Source organism: Dendropsophus ebraccatus, chromosome 4, assembly GCF_027789765.1.
Source record: "Dendropsophus ebraccatus isolate aDenEbr1 chromosome 4, aDenEbr1.pat, whole genome shotgun sequence".
Classification (NCBI taxonomy): domain Eukaryota; kingdom Metazoa; phylum Chordata; class Amphibia; order Anura; family Hylidae; genus Dendropsophus; species Dendropsophus ebraccatus.
The window spans coordinates 114,044,289-114,063,977 of record NC_091457.1 but is presented as its reverse complement, the minus strand read 5'-3'; the positions used below and the strand labels follow the sequence as shown (position 1 = coordinate 114,063,977).

Genomic DNA, 19,689 nt, shown 5'->3' with positions numbered 1-19,689 from the left:
CGTCTGAGGTCACAGACAGGGAAGGCTGTTTGCCCATTACCCATAATACCTTGTGAACATTCCAGGTTAAAGCCTAAAGAGTTAATTGAAAATTTGCCCAAGCAAGTCATCTAAACAGAAACACATTAATGCCGCCTGTGCTTCCTGTCTCAGAAGCTTGGGTTTTAAATTAATAATCCTTTATCTTTCTCAACCACAAGACATTCCTTAAGGAATCGAAATGGAAATGTTAGGCAAGGAAGAACACATTCCTTTAATCCCATGTACTGCCTGGAGCCTGAGATGCCGATGGAACATGGAACAATCCTGGGACCGAATACTGACAGGGTAACAGCTTAACAAGGGTTAAGGAGAGCATTTAAGTGGGTTAAGGGCGGAGAGGAAGGGATTTATAAAGAACAATACGCTTTTCGAGGGGGAATGCTTAGTTCTTGGAAATTAGCTTAGTGTACCACTAGCCGCAAGACAGAAGCTGGAAATGTAAAAATCTATCTGACTAATGGGCTCCTTATCCATTTTCCTAAAATATAGATAGAGCCTTTAACACTTATGCTTTATCAGAAAAAAGCACCATCTATGTTCTCCCAACAGGTGGCGCTGTAATATTATAACACACTTCAATCTGCCTGATCCATGGCATGAGGAGATAGTAGGTACCTGCTGAGAAGTTGCCACCTGTTACATATGCTTCTCGTGTTTAAGTGCCACTCGACTGTAAATTAGTGGCTAATAAAAGTATCAGTCACTATCCAGCCTCTCAGGACGGCGGAAGCTCAAGCTGTCACTTTCTAACATAGCCCCTTTCCTGGGCCGTTCAGGAACAGCGACTACATTGCTTTTGGCACAATGATGCTTCAAGGTACGTTCAGGTGCCTTATCATTGCAAAAAAACCTAAGGCTGGGTTCACACTGCGTCTGTGCTCACTGCGTGACTTACATTATTTAAAAAAAAAAGTGGATCAAAAAAACAAATCAAAACGTGGTCCACCCATGTTTTTTGTGTACGCTAAAAAAAAAACGTTTTTTTGATCTGTTATCCGTAAGTCAATGGAACAATGGTCAAAACGGATGCACACAAATGCATCTGTTTATTCAGCTGTGTTTCATCCATTTTTTTTGCATAAAACTAATGAAAAAAAACTGATTGCCAAAACTCAGTGTGAACCCAGCCTAACAAACATAATTTCTGCATTGGCTGCTGGATACTACAAATGGAACCCTATCTGATTGACATTATATCCTCATCGGAAAACTGCTTTAGGGTGCGTTCACACCTACAGGATCCGCAGCAGATCTGCAGCAGATTTGATGGTGCAGATTTGATGCTGTGTTCAGTTATTTAAATGAAATCTGCTGCGGATCCGCAGCAGAAAATCAGCTGCGGATCCGGTAAGTGTGAACGTACCCTTAAAGGGGATATCTGAAGATCAAAACTTACCACCTCCCTACAGGGATCCCACTGATCATAAGAACTGGTCTCTTGTTTCTCCATATTTATAGAGAGGTGGAGAGCCACACCACTCACTAGCTATGGGGCTGCTAAAGATAGATGAGCACTGTACTGTACCATCTCCATCAGTCTCAGAGAGTAAGGGGAGTGGTAATATAATCACCCGACTGTCACTTCATATTTATCACCTATCCTGCTGAATCTTGCCATAGACCCTTATATTCAGCCATTTTAGCTATATTAGTGGCAACCAATAAAACAGTTCTTACAACTCCCACCCAGGTTGTCACTAAGCTTTCCTACAGCCATAAGATCCTTGGTCCCAGCACCACTACCTTTGCATTCTCTCATCTGCTCCATCTATTAGGTGGATAAAAGGGGAATCCGCTGCACACTCAACACCAACAGCACCCAATTGATCATTTAACCAGATCTGATGGAATAAAATAATAATACTGGCTGCGTTTATCCATTTTTTGAATGGAGCATCTGATGGAGACGTGACCCTATCCCAGACAGATCTCCTATTATTCTAGGAAAAAAGAACGCCCCACGAGGTAGTTGTTCAGGTAGACATACTGGATGTCCCTTATCTTTCCCAAAAACAGTCATAATTGAAAATCAGCTAAATAGAATTTTCCTATATGCATGAAGTGCTATATGAGAGGCTTTCCAGGTACCAGGTGTTTTCAGCACATCTCGCAAACTCTACTCAATTATTTTCTTGGGAGAAGAAGTACAAGTGCCTGCATTCATTCTACGACTTGGCCGTGTGCATTCATCTTCTACAAGACCAATTCCCCGGACGCTGCTTAGAATTCAGCACCATCTCCAGCTTCATGATGGTAAACAGACTCATAGTGGGTAAACAGTGCAGAATTACAGTACAGCACCTGTTGGCTTCATTGTCAACTAGCCAACCACATAAAGCTCCCCAAGGGAATGCAGCAAGCTGATCCATAATGTTTGCTGAGCTCAACCGAGGAGAAAGTAAAACATTTTACTGCTCAACCAGTCAACGACTGTATTACATGAAAAATCAAAAAGAAAAACTTTACTGTCAGTTTTTAGATTGTATTTATAGCTATGTGTGATCCAGGGCTGATCTCAGGAGACATTTGTGCCAAACCTTTTGAGATGCTTTCTAGAACTGCGCCATTCTTTTGCGCTATCTATGACCTTTGCCTGGCCGAGCTGAATGGGCTCTTAGAGTGGTGTTCCAAATATCTATGGGCATGGAAAAAGGAGTGTTCTTATGTTGATGATCTAGAAAAAGGAAACCTATAGAAACCAATGACCATCTCCTAGTTGTCTTCATCTCAGATGTGTGGCTATGGAGGTCTGGCTCATCTCAAGGTTTTCCCTTCTGTGAGTGAATGCTTGTATGCTAGGTACATTAGAGTAGAGAAATTACCATAGCCTACTTTCTTAATTGAAAGATAGTATGACATATAAAGGGGTTGTAGCATAAAGTAAACTTGGTAGAATGGAAGTGTACCTCAAATATATATGTAAAGGAGTATAAATGTTCTTTTCTTGTAACATAACTGTGTACTGTTTTTCTCCCCCATTAATTTAATCAAATCCTAATTTCTCTACAATATGATCCTGCTGATGCCATGTAACAGTGCAAACACTTTCCCACAATCCTGCTTGCTTGCAGGCTCAGTGGAGACCAACTACCAGTACTTCCTGGAGATTGCAGTTGAGCTGAACATACCTGGCTCATACCTGGATTCTAACCAAAGGCAGCAGGTAATCAAACAAGACAGGAACATGGAGGAGGGGGATAGTAAAGCCCCTATTCCACGGGTCGTTAAGAGGAGCTCCCAGCGCTCGTTTGCTCCTCGTTCCCCGCTCGCTGCCGCTGCTATTCAACACGGCAGCAGCGAGCGGGTGAGTGCGGGAGGGGCACCGGGGAGCTGCGGGGGGGCTGCCCGGGTGATCGCTGATCATCCGGGCAGCCAATAGGATACAGCAGTGTCTGCTGCCGATGCTCCTATTCAATGGAGCGACGGCAGCAGATCGTTGCTGTATCAGTCGCTTGTTTTTCAACATGTTGAAAAACAAGCGACTGCAACGATCAGCCGACATGAACTGACTGGCTGATCGTTGCACTCTATTCCACGTGACGATTATTGTCTGTAGCAGCCGATATCGGCCGAATACGGACGATAATCGTTCCGTGGAATAGGGCCTTAAAGGGGTTGTCCGGCGCAAAAAAATTATTCACAGAATAACACACATTACAAAGTTATACAACTTTGTAATGTGTGTTATGTCTGTGAATGGCCCCCTTCCCCGTGTCCCACCACCCCCACCCGTGTACCCGGAAGTGTGGTGCGCTATACTCACATGTCACGTGCCGACCACGGTCTCCGATCCTCAGCAGTGACGTCTTCTTCGGGCGGACGGCGGATCTTCCCGAGTGCTGGCCGCCCTCTGCAGCGTCATCCGAAGCTCAGCCGCGATTGGCTGAGCATAACTGTGCTCAGCCAATCGCAGCTGAGCAGCTGATGACGTGGCCGCGTCATCAGCCGCTCAGCCGCGATTGGCTGAGCACAGTTATGCTCAGCCAATCACAGCTGAGTTTTGGATGACGCTGCAGAGGGCGGCCGGCACTCGGGAAGATCCGCCGGCCGCCCGAAGAAGACGTCACTGCTGAGGATCGGAGACCGTGGTCGGCACGTGACAGGTATGTATAGCGCACCACACTTCCGGGTACACGGGTGGGGGTGGTGGGACACGGGGAAGGGGGCCATTCACAGACATAACATACATTACAAAGTTGTATAACTTTGTAATGTGTGTTATTCTGTGAATAATTTTTTTGCGCCGGACAACCCCTTTAAGTCTATAACTCTTAAACAGTACATTTTCAGAAATATTTGCACTGCCTTTTTTCCATAGAAAATAACCTAAAAAGGTTTGCCCCTTTATTAGAGTGATACTTTATAAACATATTTTATACCTAGTTTCTGGGAATTCCCCAAATATGAAGTAACGGCCATCACAAACATAGGCTGGAGAGAACTAAAAGATACCTCTCAAGGAGTTTTGGGAAAGCGGTTACTATGGGCAACAAATCTCAATGTAGAACAGTTTGGCCCAGATGAAACAAAAAATGGTGTAACTTGCCTATAGCAACCAATCACAGCCTGGCTTTCATATCTTAAAGGGGTACTCCAGAGAGTAATGCTTTTTAATTTCTTTTGTAATAAACCGTTTTAATAAATACATCGTTTTTTGCTGCCACCAACACTTCGCGTAGAACGCTGGTGACATTAAAGGGGTCTGTGTGCTGACACTCAATGTAAAATCATGTAAAAATAAAAAATCTGACATTTGTTTAATAAAGCTATATAGCAAAGTAATATAACTGTATTAAGGCAATGTATTAAAGAAGAAGAAAAAATTCACTCTCCAGACTGTCCCTTTAAATAAAAGCTGAGGTTTTTTGATACAAAAATGATTCATAGAATAATCCTCTTTATTTCTACTATACTCTACTGTCTATCATATACAATTCTGTCACCTGAAAACTCTATGATACGCTTGCAGGCCATCATGCCACTGCAACACTTCACAATCCCCCAAAATAAACCTGTAATGCCATCAAATCAGCCCAGGATGCCACTTTATAGATTTAAAACCATTAAAACCAACGTACCAACCACAACCCTACAATGCCAACATATTACACAACCACACTAACATATAACTCCATAGTGTCGTTATGTAAACCATTATGTAATGCTACCATACTGTTGCAAAATGCCACAAATTAACCCACGTTGCAGCCATGGTAGCCCATCATGACACAGTATTTGTCCTATAGGCCACAAAGTAGCTCCCTCATACCACTGTATATCATCACAGTAACAACACATGCAACATTCAATCCACAGGATGTACCAACAATCATAATAACACTGACCTGTGAAGCGTTCCTGGCAAATACATGTGTAGCCTCCTTCTTTTCTGGCACATACGCCTCCATTTTGACAAGGGTTCGAGTAGCAAAGATTAATTTCTATTTCACAGTAATCCCCAGTGAAGCCCTGAGGGCATCGGCAACGTAGACCAGTGATGGGGTGAATTGGACGGAAAAGAATGGACTCAGAAGCAATGAATGGTGCTGAGCTGTCAAACTTCAGCACAGATATACACTTCATATAGTTTTCACAGGGTTCACGTAGACAGACGTTATCATCAAACGGTAAGACCTCCAGCATGGACGCTGAGGTCAGTGTCATTCGCTTCATGTATAGTTGCTCCTGAAGGTCTTCTGAGCTGAAAAATTGTGAGCGATCACCCTGGGGAACAAGAGCAGAGAAGCTGATGTTGAGTATGGAGCTCTTCACGTCAGTGTCATTCTGGATGTTGAAGATGAAGATGTCTTCTTTTGGGGTGGCCAACACCTTCGATACTCCCTCTAAAAAGCTAGTCAACAGAGGGGACAGGAAGCGCTCCTGAGACATGTTCTCCAGACGAACTGTGATACTGTTAGACAACATGTCTTCTGTGATGATGAGAACACGCAGGACACATTGGGCAGTCACACTATGGATCCCATCTAGGAAAGAGGCAAGAAGACATCATTGCATGGAAAATCTACAAAAAAAAATCCTATATTTTAGGGTTAATGCCTTTTCATGCAAATTTTTTTGGATTGCTACCAAAGGCAATGATTAAACTGTGCTCCAATTTTTGGATTTTTTTCCTTATTGATATAAATGATTATTCTTGGGGAGCTGTTTCCTCATTGGTAAATTACCCATCATTGTCAACAGTTACGTGAGACCAACTTTACAACCACAAAGGGGCAGGGATTAACATGCCCCACTAGTAAAAATCCCAATGTTTTCAAATGTTGAAGTATGAAGTATAGCTGCCTTTTTCCACAAATGTGTATACAGAAGTTTTCTTTTCTTTTAGAGCCCTATGTCGCTGTTAGTAGAGGTTAATAGACAGGCATGGGACTTGTAACCATAATATGCATGCAGAAAATGAAGCTAAGCTTAACGGGAACCAAACAGCACTAGAATCATAGTATAGAGCTACTTTGCAGCTCGCGGCACATACCAGTGTGGGGATGATTGACAAGCAGAGAGGCCTGTTAGTGGCCTTTGCCTGTCAATCATCCCCACAGCGGCGACTAGTCACGGACGTCTCCCTGCCCAAATGACTAGTTGCCATCCCTCTCCCTGCCTCGCACGGCAGAATAAAAGTACTTTTTCCCCTTTGTAAAGCTACTGCTGCAGCCGTGTCTGGTATGCTCCGCGAGCTGCACAGTAGATCTATACAATCATTCTGGGAACCATATCAGTACAATTGTGCTGATTGGTTCCCTTTGATCAGTACCAGAATTTCTGTTGTTAGGTTCCTAAGTGCCATTTTATAAGAATTATAAAAATAATGAATGCTAAAAAAACACTTTTGCCTGAGAAAAGAGGATTTATCCATCATTTCGACTTAAATATTCATCATGAGATGGCAAAGTACAAAACTAGAATTCTGCCAAATACCAGAGGCCCTCATATTCCCTTTAGGTTCTAAACCATTGATTTTCCTTCATACACTGAGAAGAAAAATGAGAAGCGGCCTACAAGAACAGAAAGGGATAATATTCATAGAACACCAATACACATATGGCTCAAGGGACCACATACAATGTCATTATAGCTCACTGTATGGTACATGAGGCCACTGTTTTCTATAGGCTAGCAAAATATATATATGTGGCCCCATCCGTGCAAGAGGGATGTGTTTCATGTTCTTCTACTAAGCCTACATAGACTTCTACTAAGCCTACATAGACTATAAGCCTACATAGACTATAAGGAGTCACTCTACCTAGAGGGGCTGATGATGCTGCCATCCATCCACTGCACATAGACGTGTCTAAAATGTTTTTTGGAACTGGTAGGAAGACACAGAGACCAGTGAGATACCATAGTGAACATATATTTTATCTTTTCTACACTTCCATAAAGGCAGGTCAATGGTTTTAGACATAGACAAAGTAGCTGTTGTCCCTGCGGTGTAATGATCTTGGGTGTTCCCTAGATCTCAACTGACCTTCGAATTGTTGGACCTTGTTCGCCAGGTTACCAAAGGACATGAATGCATAGAATACTTGTTCCCTCATGGGTTAAAGGCTTAGTAAATTACAATTCCTGTAATTTAGTGAGTCAAGGAAGTTATTATTTAGGCCTGGCAGTCTGACCATATAAATGATTTATGATGCAGAGTAAAAGCCTTCTCTTAAGCAACTTGCCTTATCCCATTGACTTAATGAAAATGGATTAGATCCTGCCCTGAATGTGTTGTTAGAGGCAAACACATTTCTATTCATTGAGGTGGGGTTACAAATTTAGTGGATTAGGACTATATCCTGTGTTGGGCCCAGGTTCATTACCCATAACTTCAATGGAGATGTATAAATATCCTATATGTCCTTTGGGCTTATGTGCAATGATAACCTTAGTTCTTAGTTCTTAAGAACTTTGGCAGGAGGAAAAGCCCTAAGAAGCACTTTATCTGCTATGTCCAAGAAACTATAGTCTGACAGTGGCGTTAATACTCTCAGAAAACAAGAGAAGTCAATGTTTATATCTGCAGTACCTGATCTGACCACCAGGTGGATCACCTAATTCCAAGTGTAATTTGTACATTGTAGGATACATAGACCATACTTCTGTTATACACAACTTAGAAGGAAATACATGAGTAGGCATTGAAGATGATTCCTGCTTTTCTTTTAGACTGCCTCTTATCCAGAGCCTACCAATCAGGAAGCATTTCTGTCTTCAGTGTCCTACAGAACACTCATCTAGAATTCACTCTCAGACCCTACACATACTGAACTTCTAGCTGTCGTTTTTTTTTACTATTGCTATTTCAAGTAGTAGCCCAGTATGAACAGGTCTTCATACTGTACATAATTTGTCTCACTTGATAATGACCCCGCCTCATTCTTGCTTCCCTGCCAGAAGCACTTGATTGACATCTCTTAGGTTGTGCATGTGATGATCGCTGATCCTGTCCTGTTCCAGCAGGTGCTGCACATGACTGCTGAGGCCAGTGAATGGCTATACTGTCATGTGTGTAATGTATGGGATATTATCACAGCACTTCTGGCTAGGGACACTGAAGTTGCACCAAAGTTTTTATTTTTTACCTGGGTTTTAACTTTTTTAAAAACCTTAAAAACTCCCTTTAAAGGAAAGCTCCACTTTTTAATACCATTTTACTTCTATATCCAAAAACTGTGCTGATTAATTTCTTAATGTATATTTTTAGTTGTTATGCTGTTTTTCTGATACAAACTCAATCACCCGTATAGAGATAGTTAAATGTTAAAAGTTTAGCTGTCTGTGCCACCACTAGATGGAGCTTAGGATTCTACTGCATACTGTCCCAAAATTTAAAAAAAAATAGTCTGGCATCATCTAACTTTAACACGGCGGTAGGGGCAGGGGAGAGGATAATAATTAAGCATTTCTTACCTCTCTCTGTGCCCGTGATGCCCTGCCTGACCGGCCCCTGGGACACCTGCCGGAAGCCATTCCCCCCCTCCCTCTCGCCTGATGGACAGCCTGCTTAGCCAATCAGTGACTGGTGTGACAACCCACCCTAGTCACTGACTGGCTGAGCGGCCAGGTTGTGACGTTGTGACGTCATGACATCTGCAGCGACGGAGATTCCAGAGCTGGGGTTAAAAAGATAAACAGTATGCATTAACCAGGTAAGCTGTCCCTAGTGGTGCCTGTGCAGAATTTTATAATTTCACTTTATGCCTATGGAAGGAACTGGATCTATATCAGAAAAGTTCCAACCACTATAAATAATATTTATATATATATTTATATGTAATACGAACATAATTGGTGGACAGTAACAGGACTTTGAGTGTATGGTCTTTGTAAAGATTTGGAAAAGTGAAGCATTAATAAATCAATAGGCTACCTAAATTCACAGATTTGGTTAATAAAGGGGATCCTGACTGCCCCCATTACCTTCACAAGATGGCTATAAGGGTGGTGCACAAAGCAGTAGAGATGAGTGAATTTACAGTATAAATGAAGCAAATCACTTTGTTAACTCATCATTCGACTTATCAGCCTTCTGCCTTTGAAGTCTTTGTCGCTCCTCCCCAGGTGCCTGGAAAAGCTGGATCAAATCCTGGGAAATATCTCCTAGTTTCCCACGACTGGATCCAGCTTTTCTCGGCACCTGGAGAGGAGTGGCTCGGACTACAAACGCAGCTGACAGCCCAAGCTAATAAAGCACTCCGTTTCGTTTAGGCTGCATTCACACTACGTATATTTCAGTCAGTATATGTATATTTCAGGCAGTATATTTCAGTCAGTATTGCAACCAAAACCAGGAGTGGATTAAAAACACAGAAAGGATCTGTTCACATAATGTTGAAATTGAGTGGATGGCCGCCATTTAATGGCAAATATTTGCTGTTATTTTAGAACAATGTTCTGTTATATATGTGCTGTTATATTGAAATAATGGCCGTTATTTACTGTTATATGGCGGCCATCCACTCAATTTCAACATTGTGTGAACAGAGCCTTTCTGTGTTTTTAATCCACTCCTGGTTTTGGTTGCAATACTGACTGAAATATACATATATACATATACTGAGTGAAATATACGTAGTGTGAATGCAGCCTCATACTGTAAATTTGCTCATCTCTATAAAGCAGTCACTTCTTTTATGTTGTCCTCTTTTACACAGTGTAGATATTTAGCTGTATGAAAGAACTGCTAGGTTATGGTGAGAACTGCAGTTGTGGTTTTACTGACTGACACCAAGCTTTCTTAGAATAGATATAACAAAGAACTTTTTTTATTTACCATTTTAGTGGAGATACCCTTTAAGAGGGTCGGGAAGCTGCGGCAGCAAAAATCAATGTAAGTAGAATCCAAAACAAGTGACAAAGTTAATGAAACTTTTTCCTTCCTTTGAACTGATTGAAACAGATTGCGCCTAGCAGAAGCCGAAGTAATTTTTATGTGAGTTTCCCAGCTCAATGTGTAATCTCAATAAACCCTGTTTAATCTCCCAGTCTAGTAGCTGAATGTTCTGCCCTTTAGGATTCGCCCAGCAGCTCGTCAATATTTACTGCCACCCCTTAGTGGCAATGCAGTTATTGATCAGCCGGTGTCTCTTGTAGGCACACTGACGGTCACAGCAAACCTCTCCGGTTGTAATAAGTGCATCAATCATTATTCTTCCTGTCCAATAAAAAGCGGTTTAACTATTTCACTTCAAGTCGGGGAGAATGAGTTTACCGATATGGATTTGCTTTTTTTGGTCTCAATCTAACTGCAGGAGAGAGGCTCCATAGACCTATAATAGAGCCTCATCTACTGCAGTGAAATAGACTGAGCTGTGAGTGACTGTATGCTTCATCTGGCTATATCTAATGATTGGACGGGGTGCCACATGTCAAATGTTTCAGTAACACTTAAAAACAAGACCTAGCACGACACAAAAATGAGGAAAGTTCTTCTTTTCCACCCTGTTTAAAGGGGTAGTCTATTCCCAGAAAAATGTTTATATTAGTCAGGGTGATATAAAAAGAAAAATAAACCATACTCACTTGCCCCTATCTTCTGATCCCTGCTGCTTACTGGTCCCTGTGATGTGTTGTCACTGCAGGAAGTGGCTGAATGGGCAGATAATGTGGGGACAACACATAACAGGAAGAAGCAGTGAGTGTTGGGGACAAGGAGCAATCAGAAGAGCAGGAACAAGGCAGGTAAGTATTCTTTTTTTTAATTTTAATATAATGCTGACTCAACTTTTTAGGGGAGGTGGAATACCCCTGTAACTGGGTGTTTTTCTAATCCAAAAAATAAAAATAAATCATTACCTTTCAACAAGATGCAAGTGCATGTTGTTAACAGGGCCTTACAGGATCCCTTCAGACTGCAGATAGAGAATTGCTTTCTGATTTAAGTCAGATGTATCTAATAATAATGAAACCTAGAGGATTGTTCATCCTGGTCTATATCCTGGTTTATACATAAAATCTCAGAATAATGCTGAGGGATGACACAATGTCAGAACATCAGGTGTGAGGGGGAGGTTTAACCTTGATTTAGGGCAAAGCCCTTTCTTGAAGCAATGACTCTTGAAGCCTGTCCTTAGGATGACTATGAGGATGCACTTGGAACCCATTCTTAAATTGTTCAGCAAAGCTGTAGCCCCTGCACCACACACTGCACAGGGCTGGGAGCAGCTGGCTCCATTCTCGGTATAGTGGCCAGGCCTGGTTACTGCAGCTCTTAAGACTGCCATATGAAACGTTAGTCTTAATAAATTCCTCCTATTATCCTTCCCTTCCCCCATAATATAAATTCACTGGCCTCTTTTGGCTCAGCAGTATTTGCCTATTGACCTCTGGGGACACAAACACGGGCAATGGTTATTCAAAAGGCTCCAGAGAATGGCTTCTATTTCCAGCTACTGGACAGACAATGGGAGAAGCTGGGCAGCACGGAGAATCGGAAATATTTGGGTTGCACAGAGTGAATTATAAGAGCCTTGAGCAACAATAATTTCAAATAAAATTAAAAAATTAATTCTTGCCCTACCCTCTAGCCATCCAAGCACAATGCACCCCTCTCTGTGACACACTGAATGGCCCCTTCCTATTTACCTAATTACTCGGCCGCAGAACCATCGGGGGTGCCATACTCTAGCTATAGAAAAGGCCTTATAGAGAAAAGCAAACAGCTGCTAGCAGGGTAATGCAAAAAGTGAAAGGTCCAACGAACAATAGCTGATGGTAACAAAGACACAATCAGCATTGGGAAGGACTAGAACTCAACGCAACAGATCTGAATAGTAGACGCTGCCGAATACAATAGAAAACAATGCATGTTTAATTAACCTTTCGGCTGCCAGTCATCCCCCGAAGCATGCATGTATCAATGCAACGACATTAAGTGTCACTGCCGCTCTATCCAATCTGTCATGTGTATTCGCTCAACCATCAACAGGACAGGTAGGATAAAGCTATCTTTTTTTCCTGTTAATGTAACATTCGGAGCAGATTGCTATGTGCCTTGAATACACAGGCAGGACCTATAATATACACACACATGGTAATGGGCTTATGGATCGAGCTGACTGTTTGCAGCCTACCCCCCTGTCCAAAGACAGATAAAGTCATTCCAATTTATTACACCGAGGCCACAGAAGCGAGCACTCGCCTTGAAAGAGCAGCATGAAAATGAGCGGTCTGTTTGCGTGTCTATCTCCACCGGAGCACAAGGCCTGGCCTGTTTGATAGGGCTCATGAAAGACACGCGGAGAACTTTTGAAATTGCGCAACAAAGGGATAGGGAATAATTATAGCGTTTGAAGAGCCATCCCAAGCTCTTTATTTTTCGCCAGCAATGACATCTGTCAAAGTCATAAGCGAACATTGTAATCAGACTGTGAAATTAGGAAGCACATATGAAAGAGGTTCTGAGACAGATGCTAATCAATGCCTGAAGTAGGCTGCACATCTTACTGTCTTTACATGGGAACCAAGGAAATGGACAGGAAAATTTTACTTAACCCTTTAGTACTGAACAGAAGTATAGTTCTAGGAGCTAAGAGCTCACACAAGGTGTCCTCTCGAGCAAGAGTAGATAAAATCAAAATGATCTAAACCACTATATCACCATCCAAAAATGGGATACCTGGCCCAAAAGCTTTTCTTCTCTTGGAGACAATTTGCATGGCTCAAAATGTTGCCATACCTTCGAACCCAGAGAACTCTGCAAAGGGAAAAGGGATGGGATCACCATGGTCAACGTCCCCCTTTCCATTAGTTCTAAGGGAAATTCTATCAATCATCTTCTGATGAAGAGGCAGAAAGGCCGTTGAGGTGTTTTGGCAGGGAGATCTGTAAATGGCAGCACGTCCATTACATCTAATGACTCAATATAGCGTATTTAGGTGATACTCTTATTTATGGTTATCTACTGGCTTCCTGGTCATTGAATATCTGTGCTTAAGGTGTATGTTATGTCTCAAAATGACTTAATAAAATGAATTATTTTTGCATTACGAGTGTGTTTTGTTTATGGGCTAAGAATATAGGTTTTGATGTAATGTGATCTTGGCCATTTAAAGTGGATGCTTGGAACAGGCACTAAATGGCAGAACTGAGCTTCAGTTGCATTTCCTGGGTCCCAACCGTGGTCCACAGTACTAAGATACCTACAGGACTTACAGTAGACCTGAATAGTATGGCAAGCAGGAAGCCCCAGAAGAACATGCAAAGCACATATTAAAGGAGAACTCAGGACAGGATACTTTTTTTTTCAATATGCCGGGGGGGGGGCATATACTTACCTTCCCCGGCTTCAACGCTGATGCCTGCAGTACCCTATTCCCGGCCCCCTCCTGGTGGTGAGAGGGGACCTGGGACATGACATGGCAGTCAAAAAGCGTCCAGAGACAGGAGCGACAGACTGTTCCCATCATCGCTGGAGTCAGGAGGTAAGTGGATGTTTTAGTTTTTACCCACCACCTCCCCGTGCATATTGAATAAAAAAGTGTCCTGCCCAGAGTTCTCTTTTAATATTGACAGCTAAGAACATGAATAGCGACTTACAAACAATTGTTGATGATGATAGTAGACAGGAAGAAAGCATAATATGACTAACAACTTGCTGTAACTAATCTTTTCCACAGATCGTCCTCTGGGCTTTAACTTAACATCAGACAAACTAACCTCAATGTCCCTATGGAAACCCTGAACTAAGGGTCCCATTACATGGAGCGATAATCTGCAATAAAGGCAACAGTCAGCAATAGAGTCGATCACTGGCTAATCGTTGTCTTTTAAACATATTTAAAAATCATCAGCCGCCTGTCAGGCATCACTACAGTGATACAGTGACAGTGATACACAACCAACAGCTGAGGAATGTGTAAAGAAAATAATAAAGTTATATACTTACCTGTCCATGCTCCTCAGTGTCCTCCTAGCTTTTCCCCGCTCACCGCAGCCGCCATTGGCACGTCTGTAGCAGTCTGTGCAGTGACAGGCGGCTCAGCCAATCATTGGCCGTGGCGCTGTTCTATCTCGGCCACCGATGGCTGCGGTGAGTTATAAGATGCTTTAAGGATACTGGGTTGCGTGGAGCAGTAAATAAACTTTAGTATTTTATACTTTTCAAGCAAGGGCTGCACAGACATCACTAACAATATATATATACAGCCCTTGCTTTACAATCATCGAACTATGTAATAGCCTCAGTATGTGAGTGCTGATCTAGTATTTATTGTCAGGCCGTCTAATACGCCCTAGCAGAAACAAGAAGGCACTAAGAGCCAGAGAGGTAAGAAAGAGCAAAACATCAGCAATCTCAAAACTACCTAAAAAAGAACAGACTGAAGAACTAGAACTAGAAACTAAAGTTTTGTAGATTTTGTAAACATTTTAACTTTCTTTTTACCCCCTGTATCAATCAATTGCACCAAACACCACAATGTAAATGTATTTCAGTGTACTTTGATTTTGTCTATCTCCATTACAGCCTACAGCTGGGTTCATACTGAGAAATTCTCGCGGATAAACTTCACGGAATTCCGCAGTATGTCCGCGCGCACGGCCGCGCGCCTTTCCGCCGGCTTCATGGACACCATTCTATGGGCCGGCGTAGTCCGCTATCCGCCGAAAGAAGTGACGCGCGGACATACTGCGGAGTTCCGCAGAGTTTATCCGCGAGAATTCCTCAGTATGAACCCACCCTACCTATGGCAGGCTTTAACAGGAGTCCTAACTTGGTAGCCCTAGAGTCCTTTGAAAAAATCCTTGCTTCCATGAAAACTGATATCACCCCATGATTGGGTCGACAGAAGGGTCGATCAGAACCCAGATAAGACCACCTGATGACGTAGCTGCTATTGACTGTGGCATCTAAGGGGCTAAACAGCCATTCTCTATTCCAGCTGCTGACAGAGGATATCCGCTGCACATGACAGCACACACATTCACCTTTTGAGCCTACTCAATAAACCAATAATCTACATTCTTTGTACATGTATTTCTAATGTCATAAAGGGGCTAAAGAGAGGCTAACCAACCAGAAAGTGCACTAAACAATCCAAATCTGGTAGTCAAGTTTAGAACCATGGATCAACTATATGATATGTGCATTGCAGCTGCCCCAAATGAATAGACAAGAGAGGAAAAAACAGTATGAAGATTGCAGCTATAATATAAACCAAACGTCATGATGGTGTTTGTTTTACAATGCAACAAAATCCATTCACAATGAATGAACTATACAACAATCCTTTTAATTCACTAGGGACCAATTGTTCCTTAAGGCCCGAATTACACGGCCCGAAAACTAATGTTAGTGAGCACGGACATCATTAGCTGATCGTTGCCGTCTTTTCAAGCCTAAAAATCATTGCTCAGGTGTAATAGCAATGCACAGCCAATGGCTGATGACTGTGTAAAAAAATAATAAACTTTATACATACCTCTCTGTGCTTCCCTATGCCCTTCTTGCTTCTGTTTGCACCCGCCACTGAAACTTTTGAGCCGGTCTCTGAAGTGACAGGCCGCTCATTTACAGAGCCGCAGCCAGTGATTGGCTGAGCGGCCTCTCCCTTCAGAGACCAGCTCAGAAGTTCCAGCGGCGGCTGCGGGCAGAAGCAGGAAGGCCTAAATTGGCAGATTATCGCTCTGTGTAATAGCGCCATTTTCTCGGCATGATAATCAAGACTTCAGGACTGTTAAAGCCATGTTTAGACTTGAGGGAATTGCAAAGGATTTGCAGTGTGGATTCTGCACCACTATTGTTTTAAACCCACAACATGCTCATTATCTGGTGGAAAAGCTGCTGGTTTTAACATGGATTGTGCATTAAAGGACAATTGTTTTCAATCATGAGAAAACACAGGTCCTCAACCTACAAAAAAGATGTCCCTAATACATATTCTCTCAGTCGTCTTCAATGGCTATTCTTTACCTTACCCTTAGTAATGGTAATAAAAAGAATTTAGTGCAGCCATAAACTGTAACCATCTCCAGCCAACTGTCTTCCTCGATAAGCCTGTTGCATCTCCTAATCCGCATGAACTCACATAGTGTGACAGGCAAGGATCTCTAGAATACAGGGCTGCAGGCCAGAGTTCCTGCATTATTCCCCTCCTACGTCTTATGCTCACAGAGGCTGCAATCGTCTTTTCAAACTCAAGACTTCAAAGAGATTTCATCAGCTTCCTTCCAACAGGGCATCTCTCTCCTTAGCAAGACAGGCTGGCAGAGGAAGCTTCGGCGGGATAAATCTTGTATTCCAACTGCAAAAATTGATCTCTGAGGGATTTTAACATAAACTATCCCTCGCAGTGATGTGTGCCTGTTTGTTTGGTGGGAAGTAGAGTTTGCATTTTGAGAGGTTGATGCAAAGAAGTTCAAGTCAAGAGAAGAAGAACTGAGTTCTCATGATTAAGAATCGGCGTCGAAGAAGGAACATGAGAAAGATCTATTTATATCATATTAACTAAATGTATGCATTATGAATGAGCACTGGATGAGATGAATTTCAGGATTAATTAAAGCCCTGCAATGCTGGAGGCCCCAACTCAGACCCGAGTGCCTCACATATTCCAATAAGTGGGTCAACACTTCTTCTCCAGAAAGTAACAATCCAAAAAGGACTTTTATTGACTATGTAAGTTTCCTGAGGCAATACCATATTTTTTTTTTCTTTTGAAGTGAGCTGATCGGGTCAAGTGGAGTAGCTCCTTCTAAAAGGGATGTCCCGGGAGATCTCTAAATTCCCATGGTAGCTCCTTCCTTTATTTAAGTATTTTTAAAAGTTAGAAAAACCCCGTAGGATATTATTTTTTATTAGGATAGCAACTCCTACCGTAAAAGAACTTCTATATAAATGAACTGGTTTAACCCAAGGTATAAACTCCAACTTAGCTCCTATTAAATAGGACAATTATCGGCCAAACAGGGCCAAGCAAATGCTTATCCATTGGTTGACTGCTTCTTTCAAGCTTGTTTAAAAATCCTTGTTTGTGGGCCACATGTGTAATAGGGATCTGTGTAATAGGGATTGTGTGGCCGATGAATGGTGGAAGTAAAGGAATGCATGAATTATCCAGCGATCGCCTATGAGGCCCGGCCTGTACGATAATAAAGCCATGTCATAGACTACTTCAACAAGTGCTCATCTACTCAATCAGTGTTCACATCAGGCAGCAGTCTAATACTACCTAAGGCCAGGTTCACACAATGTATGACAGTGGCCGTTCTGTGACACGGCCGTGTCACAGAACGGCCACTGTCTGTAAAGTTCATCCTGGCCGGTACTGCAGTACTGGTGGATGAACATCACTATATCTTAATTGGAATGCGGGAATTCAGGTGTGCCCATGCTCCAATTAAGCGCGGCCCCACAAAATAGTAATGTCAGTTTTCAGTGCAGCCACATTGTATATAGAGTGTATACAGTGCAGCCGTGGTTCAATAGAAAACTATTCAGATGGCTGTGGTCAATAAACAATGGCCGTTGTTGCAGATTGCAGCAGTTTTCTTACGTTGTGTGAATGTGGTCTTAGATTTCACACTGCTGTTTATGGCAGCATCCAGCCTGTGAGAGCTGCTACACACTTACAATCAGCTTAGGACAAAACCTGCAGGGATTTGGAATTTCTTGGCCGGCCCTCCTGAAAAATTGGAAAATACCCACCCCATGAAAGGCCATTCAAAATAATACTAAAAATACTTAAATAATATTTAGGCTAATATGGTGGTTTCTTGCAGTATGCATGATTACAGAGAACTCGTCACCATAAAAATGTTGTCTAATCTATCAGCATGTCCTTATTGAGCAAGAGTAGGAAAACAGATTGACATCCCCCCAAAAAACATACAGATAGGTGAAGCACTGCGGAATCTGTGTGCGCTATACAAATAAACAATTACTATTATATCAGTTTGGGGGAAAAGATTCAGTACAAAGGTTATTTATACAAATTTCTGCTTATTCCGAGGAGTCCAGTGGGAGGTGCTAATCAGTGAATACCTCTTGATAATAAACATATGGATAGTCCGCAGTATCCTTATGTCCATATTTCAATCTGTTCACTTTATTAATTTAAGGTCACAGTTCACATGTGGCTTTGCTACCACTGACTTTAATGCTTTTTCTGTGCTTCTAGTATTGGTTGCCATGTTCTTATAGCCTCCCCCCACACACATACACATACATACACACACACACACACACACATACACACACACACACACAGCTTCTTTCCCTATTCTAAACCCTTTTACTGCAAAAAAAGGAATTTTGCAATACAATTTTAATAACACTTCACCTTCACTTAGAATAAATGCATTTCAAAATGAATATAGGAAAATGCATAGTAAATCTAATTCTATAGAAGCTGCTGCTTTGGATTAAGACTTTTCTTTCCTAAAAGGCTGGAATCGCTGAATGCATCAGACTCGCAATGATTTTTAGTCTGTGGGCAGGAAATAAAAAGATGAAATGATGGAATATTCTGATGGCGGCACCTTGTTGGTAATAGCTCAGCAGAGGAGCGGCAGGTAGGTGATGATCATGGCAGGTCTCCTAAATGGAGGCTCAATCACAGCTCTGAAGTCTTCCTCCCATAGGCCGTTCCTAACCTGCTGGCGATAAAAGCAACAGAACCTCTTGGTGCAGCTGTGTGTGTGATTATGATAGACAGCTCTGCAAGAAATCAGATGCCATTATATTTGGCCCATTTGGCCGTTTCCCCATGCTGGGTAATCTGTGGGGTCATTGCTTTTTAAATTTACTGAGAGTAAAACTGCAAAGGCGTTGTCTGCTCATATTCCTGAGTGCACAATCCGGACAGCTGGTAATTTCTACACAACCTTCGAGGAGGAAAAAATAAATGTGGAAAAAAATTGTTTTGTTTGCTTTTTGACCCTGTCATATGTGACACCCGTGTGTGTGTGTGTGTGTGTGTGTGTAAATATATATATATATATATATATATAAATATATATATATATAAATACAGGAATACTAATACAGGAATACTAATCTTTATTATTGTTATTATTATTATTATTAGAGATAAGCAAATAGTGAAATATTCGATAATTCGAAATTTGATTCGAATAGCTCCGATATTCGTATATTCAAACGAATATCGAATCCCATTATAGTCTATGAAAGAAAAATAC

General features: G+C 42.0%; 1 protein-coding gene across 1 annotated transcript in view; it reads right to left on the bottom strand.

Annotated features, from left to right (window-relative positions):
- The window catches only part of CELSR3 (cadherin EGF LAG seven-pass G-type receptor 3), a 171,699-nt gene that overhangs the window by 132,792 nt on the left and 19,218 nt on the right, over positions 1-19,689 (bottom strand). The window contains exon 2 of the mRNA XM_069967922.1: positions 5,388-6,026. Coding sequence (XP_069824023.1) covers positions 5,388-6,026 — 639 coding nt within the window. The remainder of the gene's footprint in view (positions 1-5,387; positions 6,027-19,689) is intronic.